We start from the raw sequence: 12,536 nt of genomic DNA, 5'->3' as shown, positions 1-12,536 counted from the left end.
CAACTTCCAACAGGGCAAAGAAGAGATGTTAACCAGCATCCCCTTTGCGAGACCACAGGACTCTGGCCCTTCTGTTGCTATAGTGACCAAAGTCAACCGAATTCAGGACCAGCTAGTAAAAAAACATGACATTGAACTGTACATGCACCTCAACAGACTAGAGATAGCACCCCAGATTTATGGCATGTGAGTATGAATTAACTATTATTTTATTAGGAGACAAACACCAAAGCTGCTATTGTGTCTGTTAGTATTCTTATTATTATCTTCCTCTGCAATGGGAGTTTACGACAGCCCTATGAACCTTAAGTAGGAAAATTATGAAATTTGCCACACTTGTAGTGGTGGTCCTGAATAGTAATCGGACCAACTTTGAAACTTTTTTTCAACTTTTTAACCAACTCTTTGCGCCACCACCAGTTCCAATATTCACTGGAATAGCACTTTAGAACACTTAACTTTAGCTTTTTTGGACCCACTATATATTAAGTGGCCTTAACTACTATGTACTAACATTTTAATTAATTATTTGATACAATGCTCTTATTGTGTACATACATGGTTTTACATTGTACTTACATTTTTTTAAATACCTACATATAATTACGTCTGCAATTAATTTCTGTAGTTACATTTTTAATTACACTTTTGACATTTCCCTTACACCTAACCCTACCCTTAAACTTACCCATACCACCACACCTGTCCCTTACTCTACCCGTATCTCACCTCAATTTCAGCAAAAGTGTTTTGCAATACTTTTTGAACACAGTAAGTACATTGTACTTATTTTTTGATGTAAGTACATAGTAGTTAAGGCCACCTAATATAAAGTGTGGCTGCTTTTTTAACTTTAGAACACTTTGTCCTAGAAAGAAAATGTTTTGTACTCTCCTCATGCTGGTCACAGTATGATCACAGCAATACCCAATACCAATTTAAAATGGTGACTTCTGAAATGATACATGTTTTGTTCAAAAGTTATGATGATGGATGATTTCGATACAAAATAAATAATTCGGGCACTGGTAAGGACTCCTTACTTACTACACATTTGGACACTGATGACTTGATTTCCGGCGATGTGATAAGACAACTGTACATCATTGTACATCATCATTACTGGTATTTGTAAAAAAACAGCAGAGCTGAAATCTTTCTGACATTATTTGTAATGTTATTTAATTAAAGTACATTATGATAATTACTTTGCTTGTTACATATACGTGCAACATTTCAGATGTAAATAAATTAGAAATGTTAGCTTGATTGTGTTAATTTACCTATCTAGCAATGTATGTTTATCCTGAAATTAATAAAATAAGTCTTTCTATTTTTAAAAACATATTGCGTGTCGTTATCGGTCGGTATGTGTAGTGAGTTGGCGCACATGATTGAAAGTTTCTCGCTTCAGAACTAACTTTAAGGGAAGATGGCGTCCATTGATTAGCATCATCATCGGTTAGCATGCTAACTAAAGCTTTTGTGTTCCACCTCATATTGAAGGGTCTCTTCAGCAGTAAATCAATTGTGTGTCATGTACATGGTGCACTGTCATGATGAGTGATGAGCACAACCAGAAAGTTGCGTGTTCAAATCCCGTATGGTGTGATGTCCAAAATGTTACTGATATGCCAAGTATGTTCAATAGTTTCTTTTACATTTATCAACATCTTTGGATATGTATCAGTTATGACATAAAAAAATAAAAAATGAATGACAAGTTTTGTTATACATACCGTACTTCTTTGGTAGTTACGTTGTTTTATTTCTGGCCATTTCTTACAATGAGACTAACTGTTTTTTTTTTGTTGTTTTTTTAAGTTTAAAGACTTGTTGGACCAAATGTCATAACATTAGAGACTATTTATTTTTGGCCCCCTATTAATTGTATTTGTGCCTTTCATTCAAGTCTATTTGATATTGCACAACCTTATTGATTGGCACACTGTGTTGAGCAATGGGCTGGATGTTGGATGTCATATCCTGTGTGGGATTTATCCACTTTAAATTTTGCTACGTCCATAATGTTGCCTTTATAAAATCTTATCTTCCAAAATGGATTTTCATAAGGCAATAAGCACATTACCCAAAAGTTGTGGGTTTGATTGCTGTGTGGTGTGTCATCATAACTTTTGGTCTGGTATTTGCAATAATCTTTCAACCTGTTGTTATTATTATATGGGGCAATACATACATATATACATATACATACATGCATGCGTACATACATTTTTAATTAATCATAAAAAATGTTGATAAATTATTACAATTGTATAATATTATTTATTATATTTATAATTATCTATATTACTTATTTACTGCATATTCAATCATAATTTCTTGTAATTTATCCATGGTGTATATAAACAGTGTCGAATTAACAATATGTTTAAGATATGTAAAGTGTTGTTTTAAGAGAAGTTATAAATTCTCTGTTTCTGTATGTTTGCGGGCAGTCGCTGGGTTCGACTGCTGTTTGGACGGGAGTTTCCCCTGCAGGATCTGTTGGTGGTCTGGGATGCTCTTTTTGCAGACAGCATCACTTTGGACTTGGTGGATTACGTGTTTGTCGCTATGCTTCTGTACATCAGAGATGCATGTAAGTAACATTTTCTCTCATCTGTGCTTTGTTCATAACACAAACCAATGGAAAACAAGATATAGACTTCATAAGGTGCAAAAAAACTTTGGGTGTTCACCCCTGAGCTCTATGGATATCAAGCAATACACAACCCACAATGTGTCTAGTAATAGCGCATCACTGCCACCTACATAACATTCCAAACAAGGGAGCTAATGACATGCAGATGAGTCGGCTTATGCCTGTGGGCATTGAACATGTATATTTAGAAAGAGCTCTAGTAGAAATGTATCCGTTTATTTGAAAGTCCAGTAACTGTATCATTCCTGTGTTCATGTCATAGTGATCGCTAGTAACTTTCAGACGTGTCTTGGCCTCCTGATGCACTATCCTCCAATTGGAGACATCCACTCGCTGCTCCTAAAAGCACTATTCCTTAGAGACCCTAAGGTACTGTCAGGCACACCCACTCTTTCATTTTCACTTTTAATATAATTAAAAATAATAAACTAAATAAATAAATATTATGAAATATATAAAAATTTGATTACAAATACATTTTTATATGTAATATATATTTATAAAAAATAGTAATATAATATAATAGAAAGTAATATAATTAGTCTTATTTATTTAAAAAAGAAATTATGGAACTTATTTCGAGTTTAGGGCATAGGGTTGCAACGGTATGGTGTATGGTGGTTTATCGCGATATTTTCATGTACGATTATCATACCTCAATTTTTTTAAACCGTCTAACGTAAGCATGACAAGACAGAAGAGAACACGCAGTATATGTCGATGTCCTGACACACTTACACACACACACACACACACACACACACACACACACACACACACGACAAGACAGAAGAGAACGCACTGTAAATCAGTGTCCTGCTGACACACACACAGAAGAGAGTGCGTATGTCGAAGTCCTGACTGCACGTTAGATCCGCATCATGTTAGGCGGCGGACGATTTTAAAGGGACAGCTACACTGATGAACAAAGAAATAACGGGAACATAGTAAAGATAATTAATCTATATTTAATGTATTATTTATGCAGTTAAGAAAGCAGTTTAATAACTATTACATTTCTGTATATGTCTAACAGGGAAGGCCACTGGTAACTATATTATTTTTATAATAAGTTTATTTAAAGATTGTTTTAAGTTTACTTAAATTAAAAGTTTTTTTTTTTTAAACCTAATAAATGTTGAAATTGGGTAGCTTTCATTTATACTGTCATGTAAAGTAATGTGAAGTCATTAATGTTTCATAGAGACATTGGTGTCAGTGATGCTGGCCTTCATTCATTAAAAGACGCCATTAAAACACATTTAAAATATGCTGTCTTTAAATTGTTTCTACATTAATTTGGTGAGTAACTGAGATTACAATATCAAAATATTAAAAACTCCAAAAATATTAAAGTTTAGTTTATTGTTTTCTGATCTAAAAAGATAAATAGAATTTTATTATTTTGTTCAAATGAGGGATTTTTTTTAATTTCTTGTATTTTCCCCCAAAAAAGGTAGACTCCATATTAAACCATATGTTATATATATATATATTAAAAAAAATCAGTTTTCATTTATTGATGGGTCATTGCAGCTGATGATTATAATAATAAACAGAGCAAAACAATAAAGATTTTTAATACCGTGAAACCGTGATATTTTCTGAGAAGATTATCATACCGTGAAAATCTCATACCGTTTCAACCCTATTAGGGAATATATCCCAGTGTCCCAAAAACAGCTAGCTTGACACTCAAAAGCAGACACACTATATACTGCTGAAAGTACAGTATGTACTCAGTATAACTTATTTTTGTCATATGTCTTTTTATATTACTTTAGAATAATCCGCGACCAGTAAACTACCAGTTCCAGCAAAACCTTGACTACTACAAAACCCGTGGAGCCGATTTGGTCAACAAGACTCGGTATCTTGTGTTTTTGTGCATATTATGACTTTGTGCATACATAACAATATTAGTGCTATGGAAAGATTAATTGTGATTAATCGCATCCAAAATAAAAGTTAGCATTTACATAATATATGTGTGTACTGTGTATAATTATTATGTATATTTAAATACATTTACATACTGTATTTAAGAAATTATAAATATAAAATATTTATTAAATATATACATGCATGTGTGTGTATTTATATATAAATAATAATTATACACAGTACACACACACACACACACACACACACACACACACACACACACACACACACACACACATATATTATGTAAACATAAACTTTTATTTTTGATGCAATTAATCACGATTGATTTTTCCCCAGCACTAAAAATTATATTTATTTACAATTTAGAAAATATTTTCTTTCTTTTTCTACAGGGCCAACACTAAAGCACCACCTCTCAACATTAATAAAGTATCCAGTTCTCTTCTTAATTTTGGCCGGAAGCTCATTGCGCCGATGGGAGGAGGCTCCAGTGGTATCTCACCAATTAACAGTGAGGTGATATCAGCTCTTCCACCTCAAAATCCTGTGCCACGACCATTGACGGAGCCTCAATCATGCCCCGCTCCTACAAACATGCAGATCAAATCACAGCCGCATACACAAACGCAGCATCAGCACCGACTGCTGAAGTCTGAAAGTATGCCGGTGCACCTCAGCAAAGGTGAGCACTCGTATACACACACCTATTCAACCCTGTATGCCTACAGAATTTATTACTACACTAGTGTGCATGGATTATGTGAATGTGTACATGCATGTGCTTAAGCATAGGTAGATGTGAGAGAATAGGTGTGTGCTGTAGCCTTACTCTGCTGTCTGTTAGACGTAGGTCCTTGTGGAGCCTCTCAGATATCTCTTCCTGCCCAGATTCAATCTGAAACCCCAGGTAACCGCTGCCACTACAATAACAAAAGCACCGGAGAGTGCATGCATGCTTTATAAATGCATTTTATTACATTCTGTTTTTGTATGTTTCTTTGTGTGCTTTTACTGTGACATGTCCGCTTTGTAATCCATGCATGTGTGTCTGTGTTCAAAAAAAGTTGGCGTAATCATGTATTTTGTGATGAGTCATGCTGCTTTTTGCCACCACGCTTGATAAAAATCATGCATAAAACATATAACTTACACGTTCAAAAATGTTTGGGGGTCAATATTGGGTGCGTTTATTTGATTTATATATACAGTAAAAACCTAGATTTTAAATATTATTACAATTTTAAAATAACAATTTTCTATTTTAAAATGTAATGTATATATTCTTGTGGCAAAGCATCATAACTCCAGTCTTCAGTGTCACATGATCCTTCTGAAATCATTCTAATATACTGATTTGATGCTCAAGAAACATTTATTTAGCATTATCAATGTTAAAAACATTTTGTACTGCATAACATTTGTATGGGAACTATTAACTATTATTTAGGATTCGTTGATGAATATAAAGTTCAAAATAACTATTTTGTGACTTTATAGATGTTTTCACTGTAACCTTTGATTAATTGAATACATTCATGCTAAATATAAGCATTCATTTGTTTCAAAAACAAGAATAATAGTTCCAAACTATTCAATATTGATTGGTAGTGTAATTATTCCCTAAAATTTTAGTGTTTTGTTAGTTATCTTCATAGTCCAAATGACATCCTCCTGTTTTACTTCTGTTTTACCCACACTTCGGATGAGACATTAAACCAAGATCCTGACTCTCTGTGGTCATTAAAAAAAATCACAAGATGCCCTTAAAAAAAGAGTAGGGGTGTAAGCTTTCCTGGCCAAATTTGCCCATTGGCCTCCTAATTATCCCCATATACTGACATACTGGCTTCATCACTCGACACACCAATAAGCTGGTGTGTGGTGGGCGTTCTGACGCAATATGGCTGCCATCACATCGTCCAGGTGGATGCTGCGCATTTGTAGTGATTGGGGAGATTCCCTGTTCAATATGCAAAGTGCTTTGAGTGCAGGGAAAAGCACTATATAAATGCAACAAATTATTATTATTTATTAATTGTCTGTGATTTATTGCATGCTGTGTGATTGTGTCTCAGACTCTTCATGCTATGTGTGTAGCTTATGTTTTTTTTAATTGCTCTGTTCTCATAGGGTGTCTAACTTTTGTTGCTTATCTTGTGATGACTACCTTGCAGGCCACACCCCCAGGACCATTAGCTCCTCCCCTAGCACTGAGAGTTTGTATGGTGGACGGGACCATGCAATGTCTTCCCCTCCTCTTCCTTTGTCTAGGGGGCGAGACTCCAGCACATCATCTCCACCTTCCTCTGCCACGAAGAAAGACTCTTTCTTTAATATCAGTCGCTCACGCTCCCACAGCAAAACTATAAACAAGAAGGATGCGGTAAGTAGCAAATTTAGTTTGTGCAACTCTTGTTTTCTTTTCTACATCTTTACTGTTTGCATTCCAGGGTGTCCGCAGGGTTTTAAAAAGTATTAAAAAGTGATAAATCAAAATTGTCAAATTTAAGGCCATTAAAAGTGTTAAATGGGGTCTCAGAGGTATTATTTTTTTCCAAATTAGGCATTATTTTTTCAGACTATCAGGTGTCCTATTCTGATTGACATTCTATCTGCTTTCGCGTTAGTTCGTTTAAATATGGGCTTTAGCATATCTGGGCACATAATCAAAGATCTTTCGTCTCCGTCTCAACGTATGTTTGATGCTGACGTCATATTCAGTGGTCGTTCGGCATCATCTCAGAACACCGCGCGCTCAACAGAAGGGGCTGGCTTACGTTTTATTTTAGACTTGCTTCAAGGCATATCTTCAACGACTATCCTCATAAGAGCAATCTTAAATGATTTATATAAAGTCTAAAATGAACAAAAAGAGTTGTGAGCGAATGAGGCGCGATCCATTAGACAGCATATAAACAGTGTGATCCCCGTGTCTGTCTGCTCTTAAAGGGACAGCAGCCAATAAAGCTTCCTGTCAGTAAAGTTAAAGAACAAAGGGAACAGAGAAAATGACTCGCTGCTCTTGACTAAATAACTTTTGTAGCTTTAATAAGGATTAACTATTTAATTTATAGTTTATGCAGTGCAGACTGCATATAACTTTAATAACTGTATTAAATTTCTGTATATTTCCTAACTGTTCAGACAGGAAGGGCAGGAGTAAACATGACATTTATTATGGGTTTATGTTAGCATTGTTTTAAGTTTACTTAAATTAAAAACTGCTATATTTTTGAAGCCTAATAATAAATGTAAAAAAAAAAAAAAATCAGTAGCTGTATTAATATCAGTAATACTGGCCTTCATTCATAAAAAGATGCCATTTAAACGTATTTAAAATATACTGTCTTTGTTGTTTCTACATTAATTTGATTAACTGTGAAATTATTATATTAAAAAATATATTAAAATGTACAAAAACATTTCTTTTTTTATTGCGATTAATCACAGAAAAAATGTGTGATTAATCTAGTTAAAGTTTTTAATCGATTGACAGCACTATTTTTTAGTATTTTGTTAAATTCAACAACGTATCACAGTTATAGAAATGTAATATTTGGCTCAGGTTTTGTTGTTGGAAAAAAAAACACTAAATAATTTAATTGCTGAATTACCAATTATTAATTGAAATCAAATGTGTATGCAGTAATGGTTCTCCTTAACCAACCTTTGTGAATGTTGAGATGTATTTTACTGTGTCTGAATGATAACAGATTTCCTCCTGGTGTCGATTCTAAATATTCTTTTTTGTATGTTATACATGTCAAAATCTGTGTAAATAACAGAAAAGTCGCTGATTAACACTTGCAATTCAGTGTCGTGATGGTTTTAAAAAATATTCTGAAAGTAGTAAAAAGTAGTAAATTTAACTTAAGGATTGCTGTATATACCCTGCATTCTCAGGCTCCTATTTTAGGTTCATTCTTTCTTCATATGGCATGTAAATTACTGGGATATTATGTTGTAGCTCCTGTTTGTGTTATATTTTATAGGTGCTGTATATATGCTAATTTAAGCGTATTCTTTCTTACAGGAGGAGCTGGAGGCCCAGGTATCATTCTTACAGGGTCAGATTAATGACCTAGAGGCCATGAGTAAATATTGTGCCAAGATGATGAATATGCACATAGGTGAGTAACTGAGCCAGTCCGTCTTCTCCACATTTACAAACACTGGTGATGGAATCGTAATGGTTGTGCTTTGATTAATGGACAGGAAAAATTCAAGATGTGATACTGCAGGAGCATCTGGAGAAGGAAGATGAGGTTCTGGTGTCACTTGCTGGACTGAAACAGGTAGGACTCAAGTCTCCACTTTTCAACAAAAAAATGTAATAATAACAAGATAAACCCTATAAATATATTAGGGCTGTCAAAATTAATGCGTTAACTCGTTAACCCAAATATATTTTTACACACACTGGCTGTGAGGTGAGACCACATGTCCCAAAATACTGCGCTCACACTTGGCGTCATCAAACTACACCTTTGTTTAGAATAGGCGCCCTCCAGTGGACGGAGAGTTGCATAGTGCAGCTTTAACGTGAGACTTAGCCTGACAAGCCAGACCCACATCAAGATGTTTGGTCTGGAAACTCACCATTGACAGGGCTCAATCAGAGGGGCGGGATAAACGGTTGTCTTTCAAACTCCCTCTGCACGTGATAGGATTGCGCTACCACTAACCAGAGCAACGAAGGTGAAGCAGAGCTCGCTGACTGATTAAACTTTCGCCGTATCCGGTCGGCTAAACTACGAACAAATCTTCCCTTTTTAAGAATGACTTCAGTGCCGTTCTTTGTTCTTTTCTCAGAGAAAAGCTAAACTCCAAGTCCTCTCCAGCAACTGGAATGTGTTCACGTCTTCATGGATGCCATCTCTCAACGGCCACAAGGGTTTATATGGTTTTAAAAAAGCTATTTATATGTTGTAAAGTGTAATAATCATCTCAGAAAAAAATTATTCTTCTGCCAGGCACAGTTGAATTAAAAAGTGCCTTGGACAAACGCTGTCAAGATAAGAGGGTGTAGCCAGGCTATGTCTGTGTCATTATTCCAACATTATCTTCATAACTTCTTACGAAATAGAAAGTTTACTCCTCAGAAAAATGACCTTTCCTCTCTTTTCAACATTATAGCCTGCATGGTGAACTCGGCGCATGCTCTTCAGTGGTGGAGGGCGCACACTGCGAGTAATCCTGTCAGGTCGTTTACATGGTGAAATTTTTAGTTTCATCGGTTCATGAAAAGGTTTATCTCAAACCGATTACAATTTAATTCGGTTTTGGCATTTTTATTCCAATTGAGGTGCTTATATGGAGCTATAGTCTGTTTAAAAATGCGCTATACATGGCACTTTAAAAACTGGATCCTTTATTTATAGTTCGATTACGGATATTTCACGTCATGTTCGAATTCATATTCAAATATCGGATAAAAAGTGACAGCCCTAGCGGATGTATAATGTTACCTAGCCGAATTGCATTGTAGGGCGAGAACGAGTCTTCGAACCTGTGTATATGCCTAGTGTGAAATTACCACCACATCAAATGAGATGTGCTAACATGGATGCTGCTATGAAGCCGCCGGGCTTGCTTCAGGGAAAATTTGTTTTTAAGAAGCTTCCCAATGGAAACATTCGACAAGACTAAGGTTGTTTGCACCTTGTGCAGTGCAGAATAAGTTTACTGTAAGAGTTCTTCCAGTCTCAAGTACCGCCTAAATGCAAATTTTTTGTCATTCCGACTGAAAGATTCAGTGGATTGTTTACATGAGACATTATCTAACCCAATCTGGGGTTTACGTGTGCTGACCATAGACCGCTGATTTTGTCGGAATCATTTTGTGACATGTGACAGTTTGTCTGGCACATCAGAAATGTCGATGCTGTGTTTCTCCATCAGCTGGAATTAGTTACCGGTTGCCATAGCAACTCTCAACGGCCATCAGGACTATACGGTTTTATAAAAGCTATTTATTTGTTGTAAAGTCAAGTGTCATAATCATCTCAGAAAAATAAATTCTTCTGTCAGGCGCAGCTGAAGTAAAAAGTGCCTTAGACAAACGCTTTCAAGATGAGAGAGTTTAGCCAGGCTATGTCTGTGTCATTATTTCAACATTATCTTCATAACTTCTTAAAAAATAAAAGGTTTACCCCTGAGAAATGTACTTTTTCTCTTAACATTATATAGCTTGGTTTGAGTGTCGCGCACTCTTCGGTACTCTCCAAACACATGAATGCGATGGAGTTTGCACATGGATTGTCGTCATTATGATGTGTGTGAAATCTTTAATAAGACTTAATATATACTTGCATATATCTTCGAAATACACCATTAAAATGTTCTCAACGCTAGGTGCAAAAACATCAGAACAAGCAACGTGTGTGTGTGTGTGTGCGCGTGTGCGTGTGACGCGCAGTGCTCATGCTTTCAAAGCGGCGTGCTTTTATTGATTTGGTCATTTAAATCTCACACTTTAATCATATTTATATTACTACTATAAAACAAGCTGTGTAACAATGGTGAATGATTAGCTCAAAATGTAGATATGTATGTGCGATGTACATCTGAATTACAAACACATCTCTTGCTTTTGCTCACGTTCCAGCGGTTACTCCTCCGTGTGCTGTATAGGTTGTCAACCCTGGTTAAGGTTATTTAAGACATGTAATTTCAACAAAGAAGATTTGTTTTAAAGGAACCTACTTCAGTGTAGCTTATATGACGATAACATCGCGCTTACACTGAGGATTTGCCGATCAGGTGTGGATGGATGGTTTGTTTTTAGCTGATCCACGCATCATTCTCTAGTACGCCCATCTCTACTCTTGTTCTTATTTTTAGTGTCCTTCCTGTCCAATATTTTTAGCTTCTTACAAAAGCCACAAATCCTTCAGAAGACAGTAAAGGCTTATGTCATGCCTGAACTGAAGCTGAAGCTTTAAAGTTAAGTTGCACAACATAAATACAATGTTTAGGCATTATTGTTATTTATATTACTATTATTTCGGTTTATTGGTTTTAGGTTTAGTTTTAGTTTTTAAACTATGTTTACTTTTTTAAGTAATTTAAATAGATTTTTATATAATATAAAGTGGCAATTGAATACATTAACATGGTTTAGTTTCAGTCATTAATGCAATTTCAGCTAGGCTTGGGCGGTATCCAAATTTTGATACCGTCAAACCTCCTCCCTATTTTACCTCGGTATACGGTATTACCGTGAATAATTAAAACATTATGTAAGGCTCAGACAGCGTCAACAAACTGTTGGCTTGGCTTATATATATATATATATATATATATATATATATATATATATATATATATATATATATATATATATATATATATATATATATATATATATAGGCCTATATTTTTATTTTATTTTTTACATTTGAGCCCCTGCCCCTGAGAAACTCTCTGCACGTTTTATGCTTACCGTTATGAGACAATTGACTTTTTTTTTTGTGAGTCCCATGTCCACTTGATTTTTGTGGAGTTCATGCTTATTGCTTACATTGCCAGCTGTGTGACAAAAGGCTTCGGCAATATTACAGCATAGTCTGAGGGTGCGCTCGGTTTTTCATCCACGCAGCAGTGAGTGGATGGTGGTTTCGGATATGCGCCCTTAGGCTCAAGGTATTTCCATCTCTCGCGGTCATCTTTTTGTTGCACAATTTGCAAATTGCCTCGTCTGTATTTACCGTCAAAACCCAAAATACTTCCAAACTGCAGAAGTTGTGTTCTTTTTCGAGACCGAATAACTCGAATAAGTATTAGTATTAAATATTTAATAATTAATTGTTGATCAGCAATATGTAAGTTGATCTGTTTTTTTTTTTGACGGTTTGACGGTATTGAAACTGATACCGTTGCTATTTTTAGATCCCGCGGTATACCATTTTACCGTATTACCGCCCAAGCCTAATTTCAGCAATAAAACTTTATATTTATATAT

At 35.2% G+C, this 12,536-nt stretch overlaps 1 protein-coding gene across 1 annotated transcript in view; it reads left to right on the top strand.

The window, feature by feature from the left end:
• Window positions 1-12,536, top strand: part of tbc1d5 (TBC1 domain family, member 5) — an 89,423-nt gene that overhangs the window by 70,146 nt on the left and 6,741 nt on the right. The window contains exons 13-21 of the mRNA XM_067426335.1: window positions 14-186; window positions 2,460-2,602; window positions 2,928-3,034; window positions 4,450-4,535; window positions 4,966-5,255; window positions 5,418-5,480; window positions 6,748-6,956; window positions 8,607-8,703; window positions 8,789-8,868. Of these exons, the coding sequence (XP_067282436.1) occupies window positions 14-186; window positions 2,460-2,602; window positions 2,928-3,034; window positions 4,450-4,535; window positions 4,966-5,255; window positions 5,418-5,480; window positions 6,748-6,956; window positions 8,607-8,703; window positions 8,789-8,868 (1,248 nt within the window). The remainder of the gene's footprint in view (window positions 1-13; window positions 187-2,459; window positions 2,603-2,927; window positions 3,035-4,449; window positions 4,536-4,965; window positions 5,256-5,417; window positions 5,481-6,747; window positions 6,957-8,606; window positions 8,704-8,788; window positions 8,869-12,536) is intronic.

The sequence above is a fragment of the Pseudorasbora parva genome, chromosome 19 (genome assembly GCF_024679245.1).
Source record: "Pseudorasbora parva isolate DD20220531a chromosome 19, ASM2467924v1, whole genome shotgun sequence".
Lineage (NCBI taxonomy): Eukaryota > Metazoa > Chordata > Actinopteri > Cypriniformes > Gobionidae > Pseudorasbora > Pseudorasbora parva.
Note: the sequence above shows the minus strand (reverse complement) of the source record. Positions and strands in the feature narration are given on the sequence as shown.